General features: G+C 44.6%; 2 protein-coding genes across 9 annotated transcripts in view; one reads left to right on the forward strand and one right to left on the reverse strand.

Moving 5' to 3' along the window:
* Positions 1–10,744, reverse strand: part of LOC131204945 (heat shock factor protein 3-like) — a 57,307-nt gene extending 46,563 nt beyond the window's left edge. The window contains exons 1-2 of the mRNA XM_058196644.1: positions 10,580–10,744; positions 1,874–1,982 (exon numbers count right to left, since the gene is read on the reverse strand). Coding sequence (XP_058052627.1) covers positions 1,874–1,982; positions 10,580–10,711 — 241 coding nt within the window. The 5' untranslated portion in view covers positions 10,712–10,744. The remainder of the gene's footprint in view (positions 1–1,873; positions 1,983–10,579) is intronic.
* Positions 10,745–10,791: 47 nt separating this feature from the next.
* HEPH (hephaestin) overlaps positions 10,792–15,002 on the forward strand; it is a 130,897-nt gene continuing 126,686 nt past the window's right edge. For 5 of the 8 annotated variants that reach the window (XR_009156681.1, XM_058196627.1, XM_058196635.1 and 2 more), the window contains exon 1: positions 10,834–10,983. The gene's annotated coding sequence lies outside the window, so the exon portion shown is untranslated. The other 3 variants (XM_058196634.1, XM_058196628.1, XM_058196629.1) reach the window with 3 other exon arrangements.

The following is a 15,002-nucleotide window of genomic DNA, read 5'->3' on the forward strand; positions in this document are numbered from 1 at the left end:
GCCCTTCTCCGAAGACTCAGGGCAGCTTACAGTGTATAAGGCAATAGTCTCATTCTATTTGTATATTTACAAAGTCAACTTATTGCCCCCCCAACAATCTGGGTCCTCATTTTACCTACCTTATAAAGGATGGAAGGCTGAGTTAACCTTGGGCCGGGCTTGAACCTGCAGTAATTGCAGGCTGCTGTGTTTTAATAACAGGGTTAGGGTTTTCAGGCATAACCTCAGCTATAACAAATTGCAGTATGGCTACCATGTGTTTACAAGGTGTGAATTGCTATCTTGAGTCACCATCTTCAATCTCTCCTGATCCAGGAAAGGAAGGAGGCAGCTGGCATACCAGCCAAGCCTGAACACAGCTTCCACTTATCTGTCTAGCTGGAGCCCCAAGTCCAAGGAGGACCCCCAGATTGCGAACCTGCTCCTTCAGAGCCTCCATGGAGCCCAAAGAAACCCACAGCAACAGCAACTCCATCCAGGTCTGCTCCACCCCAACCAGTCCTTCAGTCTCCAGGACTTCCAGTGCATCTAGTTCTGCAGCAGGATGGAAAGCTGAGTATGATCAGCACACTGCACTGATAACGTCAAACCCCAAACCAAAGAGGGCCCTCTCCAATTACCGAGAGTGAGCAAGGCCATCAGACTCTCTTCCAGGGCTTCCTCTGCCTTTTGAAAGATACATGACCACCAACTGAAAGTATCCAACATTCTTTTGCTTCTCTTTGGGGCTGGAGGTTTTATACCAGTCTCTTGTCAAGAATCTGCTTGTCAATTATTTATTCATTCTGTCTGAGACCTCAAGATGACTGACATATGGGACTTTGTACTTTTATTTCCCACAACAGAATGACTGACCAAGATTATACACTGAATTCCACAGCCAAGCAGGGATTTCAAACCAGGCTTCTTAAATACAACTTTGCTAAAGGCACATCTGGCCTGGAACGCACTGCACTTTTCCTTGCATAGAAATAGCACTTAGACTTATATCTTACTTAGACTTCATACTGCTTTCAAGCCCTCTCTAAGCGGTTTACAGAGTCAGTGTATTGCCCCCAACAATCTGGGTCATTTTACCAACCTCAGAAGGATGGAAGGCTGAGTCAATTTTGAGCTGGGGAGCCTCGAATTCTAAACTGCAGGCAGGCAGCAGAAACAGCCTGCAGTATTGCATGCTAACTAACCACTGTGCCACCATGGCATCCCTATGTAGGATATGCCACATATAACTCCAAGTGGGCATGTCTTAGAATGAGCACACAATACAACAGGGTGTGGTTAAGGGCTGTAGTTGCTACCTCCATGTAGCTATTCTACCCTGAAGTTTACTTCCTACAGTTACGAAGGTTTATATGAACCGGGTAACAGAGCTATGCAAACTCTCTGAAAGGGGCACTTCAAAGTCTGTCAGTATTATACATTTCCTCAAGACATGCAGTTACATCCTCTGCAAGGCTCCTGCAGCTACTTCAAAGGCCACTGTATGGACATGGTTATGGAACTGGCATAGCTACGTGTAAATGGTGTTTCTGCTGCCTCCCAGCATAGCAAACAACCGTGTGTGGCCTACATGAGCAAGGCCTCCTGGGGCCCCTATTAAAGCAGCTATAGGAACCTTTCAGAGGAAGTTGCTCCTTCATATCCCAAATGCAAATTTTAAAAAATCCACATACTGCTTTATAGCTATTGTACGGTAGGTGAATATTATACCTTTTGCATAAACCCAGTTCTGGTGTTAAATATTTAAATAATTTGGTGTGTTTATTTTTCAACAGTTTAGGTAGAGGAAGGTTTGGGTCTGTTTTTTTTTTTCCATTTTAATGGACACTGGGTGCCGAAAAAAACAAAAATATAGATAGAATCTGATACTTACAGATGTTGAGCTGTCGTATGAAGCTAGACAAATTGTTGTGTTTGAAGTACTTAGGAAGCAATTCTTTAGCAAATCTCTGTTCATCCAAAATGCAAAAATTCTGTCCATTCTAGAAAAGTTAAGAAAAAAACAAGTACAGTAAGAAAGAGTAACTAAAGATGTCAAGATGTACTACTCGGTGGCATCACTCGGTCTATTATTTTAGCACACCTCACCCAGTAGCATATATTGGAGGTGCACTGAACAGACTGGGAGAGATGCGACTTCTATCTCTTAAATAAAGAGAACCCACTAATACAACCAGAGAATGATGGCAGAGCAATCCACCTCCAGCTGTCTCTATGGAGCCAGGAGATGAAGTGTCTCAGCAGAATTTACCCACACGGTGGTAGAAAACTATCTGCAGCAGCCACTGGAACCATCTTTCTCCCTCTCCCTCATTATGCTCCGTAGTCTGCACTGGCTTCCTGTGGTCTTTTGGGTGCGCTTCAAGATTCTGGTTACCACCTTTAAAGCGCTCCATGGCTTAGGACCCGGCTTAGGACGGGTCTGGATGGGGAGGAACAGGCTCAAGCTCAATCCCTCCAAGACGGAGTGGCTGAGGATGCCGGCACCCCGATACAGTCAGCTGCAGCCGCAGCTGACTGTTGGGGGCGAGTTATTGGCTCCAAAGGAGGGAGTGCGCAACTTGGGTGTTCTCCTGGATGCACGGCTGTCGTTTGAAGATCATTTGGCGGCCGTCTCCAGGAGAGCCTTTCATCAGGTTCGCCTGGTTCGCCAGTTGCGCCCCTTCCTTGATCGGGATGCCCTATGCACAGTCACTCACGCTCTTGTCACCTCCCGCCTGGATTATTGCAATGCTCTCTACATGGGGCTCCCCTTGAGATGCACTCTGTGTCTCAAGTTGGTCCAGAATGCAGCTGCGCAGGTGATAGAGGGAGTCACACGTAGCTCCCATGTGACACCTCTCCTGCGCAGACTGCACTGGCTTCCTGTTGCCTTTCGGGTGCATTTCAAGGTTCTGGTAACCACCTTTAAAGCGCTCCATGGCTTGGGACCTGGGTACTTACGGGACCGCCTTCTGTTACCTCATGCCTCCCACCGACCAGACGCCTCACAGAGAGGGCCTTCTCAGGGTGCCGTCCGCCAGACAATGTCGGCTGGCGGCCCCCAGAGGAAGATCCTTCTCTATGGGGGCTCCCACTCTTTGGAATGAACTCCCCCCTGGTTTACGCCAAATACCTGACCTTTGGACTTTTCGCCGCGAACTGAAAACATATCTGTTTGTTCGTGCGGGGCTTTCTTAAATTGTAGTTTTAAATTCTAAATTTCTCTCTGGTTTTAATTGGGGTTTTTTAGATTCTTAATTATTTTAATTTCGGCCAGACTGTATAATAAGCTTTTTAATTGTATTTTAACTGTATATTGTTTCTTTTTACTTTGGCTGTACACCGCCCTGAGTCCTTCGGGAGAAGGGCGGTTTATAAATCTAATAAAATAATAATAATAATAATAAATACTTACGAGACCGCCTGCTGTTACCGTATGCCTCCCACCGACCCGTACGCTCTCACAGAGAGGGTCTCCTCAGGGTGCCGTCCGCCAAACAATGTTGGCTGGCGGCCCCCAGGAGTAGGGCCTTCTCTGTGGGAGCATCGACGCTCTGGAATGAACTCCCCCCTGGCCTACGTCAAGTGCCTGATCTTCAGACCTTCCGTCGTGAGCTAAAAACATATTTATTTACTCAAGCGGGACTGGCATAATAGTTTGATTTTATATTGGGGTTTTATTAATATTTTAAATTTTAAATTCATTTTTAACTATCAGCCGTTTAGTAATTGCTATATTTTAATTCCTTTTAATTGTATATATCTTGTATTTTATTTCTGGCTGTACACCGCCCTGAGTCCTTCGGGAGAAGGGCGGTATAAAAATTTAATAAAATAAAATAAATAATAAATAATATTTGGATATGTTTTGTTTTGAGCTTCAGTAGCAGAGCTCCCACCAGCAAGCCCTGCCTCGGCCCTAGCCACCTTTCACTCATTTTAGAGTTACACAGCTAAGAATTATCAACTGTTGCAGTTATTAATGTCCTTAAAGCTATAACTGATTCACAAAATGCCTCCAGATATAAGAAGTCTTTTTCTGAAAAAGTGAGCTTTGGATTTTTAATTGATGGGACACATAATAAACTAAGGAAATATGAAACTTTTAAGCATATGTAATGAAATTGAAATAACTTGATATAAAACTTCCAATAGAATATAAGCATGGAATTTATTGAGAAATGAGAAATGTTTGCTCCTTTTTATTTTGCTCTTCTATTAAGAATAGATAATGTGGAAATTATTACTGAATAAGGAAAGAATGGTGACGAAGCTGTGGCTATGAACAAAACTTTTTGAAATATGAAAGCATATTGATTTCTTTTTTTAAGATTAAGGAAGAAATAAAAAATGTTGGGAGACCTTTTTGAAATTGGAAGGTGAGAATGGAATTTATAAGAGAACTTTTCAGATTATATTTTGTTTTTACTCTACTTTTTTTTGGAATTGGATTATGAAATAATAAGGGAAGGGAGATCTTTCTGAAACTAAAAGGTGAGATTTAAATGAATGAGAGATTAATAGCTATTACCTTGTTCTTCTTTTTTCTTTTTTGATATTGGTCTGTTTTTGATAAAATTAGGGATAATTATTATTGTATTTTGTGAAGTGTGAGGATTATAGATAGTGATTATAAGGAATGAAAAGAAAGGGAATTGTGGCGGAAATACACATTTGAAATGAAAAAGGGAGGGGCAAAAAGGGGGCAAAAATATGGGGACTAGACTTGATAGACATATGCAAGTAAATAAAATTTTAAGAGGAAAAAGGAAATATATTGGATAAACAATACAATGAGGGGGTGAAATTTGAAATGTGTTTGATTATGTACCTGACTGATATCTTGCTCAAAATGATTTGTATGTGGGTTTGTTTTTTTTCAAAAAAAAAAAACACAAAAAAACCCCACTGTCAAACTATTGACTAAATCTGCACTATTATTAATCTCATTGTTCCCATCTCCTTCCACTTATGACTGTAACTTTGTTGCTTAGATCCTTATGATTTATACCGAAATTGTTTTCTGAATGCTTAATTGTACCCTATGAGTACCATTAGGTGTTGTAAGTGTTGTACCTTGATGAAGGTATCTTTTCTTTTATGTACACTAAGAGCATATGCACCAAGACAAATTCCTTGTGTGTCCAATCACACTTGGCCAATAAAAAATTCTATTCTATGCTATGCTATGCTATGCTATGCTATGCTATGCTATGCTATGCTATGCTATGCTATGCTATGCTATGCTATGCTATGCTATATAAACAGTAAAGTGTTTTATTGATTGGACTGCCCATCTTAGCACAGGGCAAAGCTGGATGGCTTATAATATTAAAAGTTAAAAACTAAACACCATCTATAAACAATACAAATGCAATACTATTGTCACTCAAGAGCAAGTCAGGAATGCTTTGTGAATTGACAACTATAAAAATACAAATACTCAACTCTAACTAAAAGATGAAGAGGGAGGGAATAGGGTGAGTGGGGGAAAGGTGGGATCTATTATTAATCTATCGACCACCCCCCAATCTGCCCCAAGCCCCAATATTGCCTAAAGAATAAATGAAGCTATGTTACACAAACAGAAATGTACCAAAAAAACCTAGTAAAAAAAAGAGACCTAAAATTTCAATTTCCAAGCCATTCCACCTAGCAAAAAGCTACGCTGTGATTTGACAATGTGCCACAGTTCAGAATTCTGAGTTGAATCTTGGAAGGCGGAACCAACACACACACACGCACACACACACACCCCCCACTCTGGTTCAGCCTCAGGCACCTGCCCCAGGATCCAAGTGATCTGCATTTGCAGCCCAGGGGATTACCATCAGCTGCTTATGCCTTGGCCAGGAATTCTTGGGAGCCACATACATGCACCCCTAATCTTCTATTTCTCAAATCCTATTTGCCTTCGAAGCAAAAGCATTACCTGGCAAAATAGCCCAAATAAATATGGCAGCTCTTGAAGCCACATGACCAGGAGTAAAAGAACCCTTGCAGTTATGAATTAGCAGGCTGTTCATGAAATAAAACTGATATGGGAATTGCTCATACACAAGATTCACAAGAGGAAAGCTGGCCTCTTTCTCTGACACGTTAGAAGCAGCATTAAAAGCAAAACTAGGGCAGATATAATCAAAATTTTCTCAGGAAGACTAATCCAGATCTATGTGCGAACCCAGTAGTATTCTTAGCAAATCCTATGTTGAGGTGAATACCAACCCGCCCATACTTAAGAGTTCCCTTAGACTTAGAGAAATATTATAAGGCCTCAGAACATTAATGAAATGTTCGGAGCCAAACCAGAGCCTGGGATGCTGCATCACAGCCATCTGCTCAAGACATCACATCACAGAACTTCAGAGGCCACAACACCAAAGCTCAGGAACAAAAGACCAGGACCACAACCTACACAGGATGCTACGAAACAGCCGACTAATCTGTAAACACCCACTCCATCTACCAATCAGGATGCAACCACACAGCCAACCAACCCGCTCAGAGCAACATTCCCCACCTCCCCACCAATATTTATAGAGACGGCAGCTCCGACCACTCTTTACTCGAGAAGCACGAAGCCGAAGACACCAGCCTGAAGATGATGAGCGAGACCTCATCGAAACGTCGCCAAGATATTCTCAACCTTACACGGGAAAAGACCCGAAAATGCCAAGACTTACGTGTGTGTGTGTGTGTGTGTATGTATATATATATGTGTGTGTGTGTGTGTGTGTGTGTGTGTGTGTGTGTGTGTGTGTGTATGTAGGTCTTTGGTTATTCGGGTTTTCTCCTGCATAAAATTGGACGTGATGAAATCCCATTCGTCATCTTCAGGCTAGGTGTTTACAGCTGTATTTCTCCTAGAAGCACAAAGCTGTAAACACCCAGCCTGAAGATGACGAATGGGATTTTGTCGAAACATCGCCAAGACACTTCCAATTTTACACGGGAGAAAACCCGAATAACCAAAGACCTACATACAAACACCCGCGAAAACCTCAGAAAACAAATATATATGGGGGGCGGGGGGGAAGAGATTCAATTTTCCCAGTCTCTTTTTGAAAATCTCAACTTCTTCCAATTTTCACAGCCTTTGCTTTCCTCTAAATATTTTTCCACACAATTCAAATTCATTGTTTATACAACCAACCCACTGTAATGTATCCTACTTCTTTTATACTATTCCCTTCTGCACTTGATTCACATTCATTTAGCACCCCTTTATTCCTGACCCCATTATTTTTAAGTTCCTCACTCCCAACATATTCAATTTCCTTTTCTGTTTCTCTATATTAAACTCTCAGTTCTGGAGAACAAAGTGGAACCTTGTACTCGCTGCTTATTTAGACTAGCGTTCCTTCCTCAAAATAGACTGCATGCTCCTGCCATGTCCTATACTGCAATCACTAAATTAGGACTGGATGTAAAGTCATCTATTGCTCTGATAGAGGTCCATTTTTTCAGTCAAGCGGAACCATCTTGACTTTTGCTGCCCTGATTTTCAGATTCATACTCCTGACTGCACTGTACAACTTATGCCACATTTGCTAGAGGTTACCCGGGTTCTCTGCCAAGAAGAGATCATCTGTATACAGAAATATATCCAGTTAGGATCCCAACTAATACCCCTTAGTGATACAATAAATATGTATCATGTATCTGCCTACAAATATATTCTGTGAGTAAGAGGCCAGCCAGCAGCATTTACAAGCAAGGTCAAAATTTTCCAAGATGGCAGGTTTGGAGCCACAGCCAAAGCCTACCCCATTTGCACTTGAGGATATGGAAATGGATGGCTGTGGAGATAACAAAGTTGACACCTCATTATTTTCATGCATGCTTTATTTCCACAATGTGCTACTTGTATCAGCAGCCACATTTCAACAGCACATTCTGGCAAAACATTCTGTAATTCAAACCTATTCAATTTAACAAATTATAATATAATAAAAAAAATTATAACTATATATAAGTATAACTAAAATAGAGTTTGATTCAGTATCTTGATTGTCATTATCATGGCATAAAATGTTGCTATCATTCTGGAGATTTCCTAATGCTGGCCATTAAGAAGATAAGGATTGATTGAGGCGCTCACTGTAGTTGAGATATAAAGTGTTAGTTCTGTCTCTTTGGATCCAAGTCAAGTTTCTCCGTTTGTGCTCTCTCCAGATCAGGCTGAGTATGGATAAAAAAATGGGGCTCCAATACATCAGACAGGGCAGTTATTTCTTCCAAGGAGAGCAGCGTCTTGAGCTACAGATTCATCCCTGAAACTGTATCAATCCAGTATTTCAATTGGCAGAATAGTAGGTGATCCTTGATTGAAATGCACCCAAGCTTTAGGCAGCAGAAGTATACTAGCACTAAGCAGGGATCTCAAAAATGTAGACTGGACTGCCTTAAACCCACAAGTATTCTTAGAAATGCAAGACTATTCATGATACAGCAAATACTTGGGCTTTTTCCTGTTAAGGGAGAGAAATTGTAACTCAGGGTTGAAATGAGGGGTCCTTGGCGATCTCTGAGCCTGGCTGTTTTCTTGTAGACGGTTCATTACCCAACTAGGACACATCATCAGTGCTAGATGGTGTCTAGCACTGATGTCATCTAGCACTGATGATGTTACCCAGTTTGGGTAATTAAATGTCTTCAAGAAAACAGCCAAACTCAGAGATTATCAAGGACCCTCACTTGGGCTTTTAGAAGTTTGATTGCTGTGAGTGCATACAGTACTTGTTGCTCCTATAGGTTGTGTATCTAATTATTGCATTAGGAAGCAGGCACACTAAGAAAGTTTAGAGTAGCATTTCCAGGAAGATGACAACTGGAAGTATATGTCTAGATAGTAAAAAGTCTTCACCTGCTCCATTTGGTAGTTGTCAATTGATTAGCATTTCACCTTGTAAATAAACTACCTTAGTTTCACATAACTATTTCAGGTCAACCAAAGATGTTAGCAGGTGGAAGCTGACCCAGCCCCACTTGCAACACAGACAATAACAACAATATTTTCAGCATATATAAAAATGGAAATTGATTTTGCCAGGGATAAAATGTAGCTCTATTAAGGGTCAACACAATATCATGTATAAAATCAAATAGCGGAGGAACAGAACATCATCTGTTTGAATACTTTAGCAGTTGTAATTATGCCACTGAGGTGCCTTCATGCAACATCATAATTAACTGGAGTAGCCAGCAATCAACAGAGGAAATTGTTAATTTTCATCCAAATGCCTCAGAAATTAATGTCACTTTTCTAGAGAAACTTTTGGTGGACTGGTATATTTTGCTGAGGGGAAGACACTAATCTACAATCGAGAACTCTAACCCTAAATCCATGTATGTTTTTGTTTTGTTGGACCACCCTATCAAGAAACTTTTGGCAGAGGAGTTTCACATAATTTTCCAATTATGCATAATAAACTGATTGGCAATAATTAGCCAGTCTGTTCTTCCCACTTTAATAAATTGGGGTTATTAGGTCTAATTTAGAATCACCCACCTTCCCTGTTACACAGAAGGTTTGATGGCCTTTGGTGCATTACTTTTCAGCTTCATGTTCTTTGTTACATTATACATATATAATGTAACGAAGTTATGTATTACATACATATATAATTTACATAACTTTTGCTGCAAGTCATCTGGCTTCTTTGCCAAGAGGAGAGCATCACCTGCATACAGATGTATACCCAGTTATGGCCTAACACACTCAAATGCTGCCACAGGCCCTTCTCATACCACTTATCCGAAAATACATTACACGAACAAGGAGACAACCAGAAACGCCCACGTCAAAAGGGGAGAGGCGGCAGACTTGGTGTTACCGGCCGAACCTTTTCTGCTTGTTGATGTGGATGGCCACGGAGATCCATTTACTCTCAAGGATGCACCCTAAGCAGCCGCTTTCGCCTTCCAAGCCGCGCAAAGACCTCCGGGGCTCAGGCCTCATTATGCGATGCCCGAGGCCTTCACTCTCTTGCGGCCAGGCTCTCCCCACGCCCCTCTGGAAGTGGAACTTCAGCCGGCAACTCCCCCGACTTGCCTGGCATCATCGCCCTGCTTTTCCCCGGCTTTGCAGCCGGCTCTCCCGGCCTTCTTACCCGAGTCCCAGCCACCCCCTCGAGGGGATCCTTGGGGCAGCACCGCCAGGGCCAGGAAGGCGCTGGGAGGGGGAGGGTCGCTCTCTGTTCAAACGGCGGCAGTTGTGAGAGCGACGCCCCCCCCACCGTCCCCGCGCCTTCCTGGCCCTGGCGATGCTGCCGCCTGGTTTGGGCAACGAAGCGGCCGCGAGAGCCACGGGCTTCTCATTTCAACCCGCAGCTACGAATCTTCCCTTTCTCTTCCAAGGCCACAAGGGCCCCCGGGCCAAGTTTTAGGAAACAAGCCCGGGGGAGACGAGGGGCCACAGAGGAGAGGCGCAGGCGCCCGGCCGAGGCCTCGTCCTCCGATGGCAGCCAGAGGGCTTTTCCCGGGCTTGCGGGGCCTCGCGCCCCTCCTGGCCGCAGGCCTCGCGGCGAGCAGCAACCGAGGCCGGAGCGGATCCGGGCCCCGCGAGAGCCTCTGCGCATGCGTCCTCGGCCCTCACCCGGCTCCACGAGATTACGTCGTCGCTCCCGGGGTCCTCGACCAGGGCCCAAAGCTTGGCCAGGAAGCCGGGCACCGAAGAGGCGCCGGGCGAAGGCGGCCCCGCGCTCACCAGCGCCACCGCTTTCTTCATGGCCGATCCGCGATGTCGGAAAGGCGTCAAAAGGCGGCGCGACGGGAGGGAAGAAGGACGGCTCCTGACTCGCCCTCTCATTGGCGGTTCCCGGAGCTGGGCCCGCCTCCTCGCAAGGCCGGCGCTTGATTTGCCTCCGTTCTTTGGAAAGGTGGGGGGAGGCTCCCAGCGCCGGCCCGCCGTAAGACTCAGAAAAGAGGCGCAGAAGAATCCGCGCGGCGTCGGTGCGCTCGATCCTCTGCCCGCAGCTCCCCCGCGCTGCTTTTCGGCAGGTGAGTTTGGCTCGGCCCTTAAAGCCGCTTGGCTGTGGGATCCGGGCGGTTGGAGGAGACGCGCCACCGGCTGAAGAAGTTTGGAAGGAATTCGCCCCGCTGCTCTCCGGCTTTCGTGCCGAGAACCGGCCCCTCTAAGAAACCCAGACCGCGGATTGCTTAAAAGCCGTTTTCCCTCGCGGTGCTTGGTAAGACCCCACTTAGGACACTGCGGCCGGTTCTGGTCACCCCAGGACAAAAAGACTCCGAGACTCTGGAAAGAGTGCAGAGAAGCACAACAAAGAGGGCGAGGGGTCTGGAGGATAAACCGAGTGAAGAAGGGTGGCAGGAACCGGGTCGAAGGAAAAGGAGAAAAGGGGGGGAGGGGCTGCCACGAAGAAGAGGGGGTTCCGCCTCTTCCCCAAAGCGCCAAAAGGCAGCATGAGAATCAGTGGATGGAGAGAAGCGGAACTAAGGAAGTTTCCCGACAGCGAGAACGATTAGACCAGCCTGCCTCCAGAAGTTGTATGTAGGTGCTTCATTGCTGGAGGTTTTCAAGAAGAGTCTGAACAGACATTTGTCTGAAATGGTCTGGTCTCCTGCTTGAGCAAAGGGGTTGGTCTAGAGGACCTCCAAGATCCCTTCCGGCTCTGTTTTTCTGTAAACCCACTAGAGATTGCCTAGGCTAGAGCGATAATCTGGAGTCCTTGTGGGCAATCGCTTGTCTTCTCCTCGAAGGGAATGGCAAAGAGCCAATCTCCTTGCTGACCCTTTTATTATTCAGCCCGGTTCTCAGCTCTCCTCTCAATAGCGAGGATCTCCGCAATCTTCTAGTTACGAGCCGCCCGGCTGCTTTGCCTCCAACCTCGCCGGCTGAGCCTCCGCGGGTGCTTCGAGCGAGGGGCGTCCAGGCGCCTCCGGTGCGTCGCTCAGCCTGGAGCAGACCTGGCCTTTCAACTGAAGCAGCCCGCGGCTTCTCGGGACCAAACGGGGCGTTGTCCTTGGAGCGAGGAGCGCAGCCTCTTCCTCCTCTGAAGCGGAGCAGCCGGGAAAGATGCGGGAGTGGGCAGAAGGGCAGGGCCGGTGGGGGTGGGGAATAAAGTTCTCCCACGTACCTGTTGGCTTTCTCGGACGGACCTTCTCGGCAGGGCTCCTTTCCAGGGGCGCCACCAGGTCTGAAGTTCAGCCTGACAACTGAAGGGTGCATTTTTTTAAAAATGAGGCTGGTTGCTTGCTGGCCATTCCGGCAGATTTCCTATCTTTGTGGCAGAACGTCCAGAGAGAACTAGTATTTCTCAGCTGAATTTGAATTTGAATTGTTTTTTTATTGGTCAAGTGTGATTGGATACACAAGGAATTTGTCTTGGTGCATATGCTCTCAATGTACATAAAAGAAAAGATACCTTCATCAAGGTACAACACTTACAACTGTTGGAAGAAATATCCATCTGGGTTCAGTTCCAAGTGGGGACAAAGACACTGGAAACATGGAGGCTGCTTGGAAAGATGGTTTAATGGTGGCCAGGATCACAAGGCTTGAAATCCTGAACAAAAAAGGGATGAGATGCTGTGTGCTCCCTGGCTTTATGCTTTTTCTGAACTTTGAACTTTCTGGGGCACAGGAAGAATATCCTGATTGGTTGTCAGACTCCCAGGGGGTGGGGATCTTAGCTAGCCTTGCTGGCTGATGTAATCTTCCCAGGTGTCATGTGGTGAGTTTCAGTTGCTAGATGGGGAGAATGAGTTTCTACCACTGACCCATTGACAAAGGTGGGGGGAGTCAGGAAGCTGCTTTGTCTTTAAAACAAGTTTCTCCATTTCTCATCCAGGGAAATATATTCTTCTGCCCTTTTTAATATTTTCTAAAATATTTCATTCTTCTAGGAGAGGGGTGAGTGCTAACTTCCTACACAACACTTAATGATAGTCATAGACTACAATTAAGCAATCAGGAAACAATATCAGTATAAATCATTAGGATACAAGCAACAAAGTTACTATATATTTCTCAGCTTCAGTCACTGTAAAATATGTGGATTTCATCTCCCAGAATTCCCCAGGCAGCATGATGGGAAATGAAGTCCACCGCTCTCAATGAACTCTGTAATGGGAGTCCTTGCCGTCAGACCTGGGATTTGGAGCACAGAATTCCCGGCCCGCAATCTGGGAGGTTTGGGTCAGTGGCAGAAGCTTTTGCCGGCTCTTCTGACCTGGCAGAGGCGGCTGCATTGAAGGGTCAAAAATATTAAGCTGTTGCCACAACTGCAGGAATCAAAACTTTTTTTTAATTGCAACACACATAAAAACCAAGCAGAGCTTTGACTGCAACAATTGTGGCTGCCTTCTTGACTGCTTTGACTTATCCTGCAGCCTCCCCAGCAGTGCACAACTAGCATGTGGGAATTGCTTACCGGAAGCTCTATCAAAATGCTTTGTTTAGTACCTCCATTGTGACTGCCCCCCACTCCCCATTGTTCATGTGGCACCCACTGCTCTAAATCCCAAGGAGCAGATCCTTCTAAGGCAGAAAAGTCAAAGCAAGGATTTTTTCTGTGTTAATGAGTGGGTGACTAATATTTGTTGCTTGTTGTTTGTTCCACTCTTTATCAAGTTGATTAGTAGTCTACAAATTCTAAGGCAAATATTAGACTCTGTCTATGGGAGAGTAAAGTTCAGGAAAGCCCCATTTACTTTGCCTTATTTGAGAATGCAAATACAATTAATGGAGGCTGTAAGATCCATTTCCTTTAGATCCCCTCTGAAGGCTCCCTTGTTTGTCTTGCCATATAAGAACCTCAGAGCTGAGCCTCCCTTGGAAGCCATCTCATGGGCATTGCTTGAGGGAGGGATGACTTACTTCCTCTGTATTTTTCACGTTCATCCTTAGTAAGCAGAACTGAGAACCAGCAGCTGAAATGAAAAAAGAGATCTTTTAAGGTGTATTTTTATATTTGAAGTCCTGCAATCCCCAAATTTTGACTTTCCCAAGGAATACGCCAAAATTATATAATTTTATGTTCAATCAGAACTAAACAAAATAGAAAAGTAAGGTTTCTATGTACATTTATGATAAACATATATTCTTATGACTGCTTCCATTTTACTTTCATTCATTTCTCAATTTCTTCCAGGCAGGGAACGTATAAGACTTGTTTCCCTTACCAGAAGCAGCACCAATAACTGGATCAGCCAAAATGAAAACTCCCTTGACATGGCCTTTCTATTTGGATTTCAAAAGCGGTGGAATATAGAACATAGAATAATAGGGTTGAAAGGGACCTTGGAGATCTTCTAGTCCAACTCCCCCTCAAGCAGGAGATTCTGTATCATTTCAGACAAATGGCTGTTGAATCTCTTCTTAAGAACCTCCAGCGATGGAGCGCCCACAATTTCTGGAGGAAAGCCATTCTGCTGATTAATTAGTTCTAGATTGGATCTCTGTTTAACACATTTCCCCCATTACTGTTTGTACTGCCTCTGGTAATTTGGAGAATAAATTGACCCCCTCTACTCTATGACTGCCCTTCAAATATTGGAAGACTGCTATCGTGTCATTGTAGTCCTTCTCTTACATTTATTTATTTATTTATTTATTTATTGTTTAAATTTATATACCGCCCTATCTCCCAAAGGACTCAGGGCGGTTTACAGGCATTTAAAAAACAGGTAAATACAATCTAAAAACAGTTAAAAAACTTATTCTAGAAGCCTAAATTAAAAATATGAAAATAAAACCCAATTTAAAAACCGTAAATTAAAATCTAGCTCAGTCCTGCGCAATTAAATAAGTATGTTTTAAGCTCGCGGCGGAAGGTCCGAAGGTCCGGAAGCTGACGAAGTCCTGGGGGTAGTTCGTTCCAGAGGGTGGGAGCCCCCACAGAGAAGGCCCTTCCCCTGGGCGCCGCCAGACGACATTGCCTCGCTGACGGCACCCTGAGGAGTCCCTCTCTATGAGAGCGCACGGGTCGGTGAGAGGTATTCGGTAGCAGTAGGCGGTCCCGTAGATAACCCGGCCCTATGCCATGGAGCGCTTTAAAGGT

Source organism: Ahaetulla prasina, chromosome 11 (genome assembly GCF_028640845.1).
Source record: "Ahaetulla prasina isolate Xishuangbanna chromosome 11, ASM2864084v1, whole genome shotgun sequence".
NCBI lineage: Eukaryota > Metazoa > Chordata > Lepidosauria > Squamata > Colubridae > Ahaetulla > Ahaetulla prasina.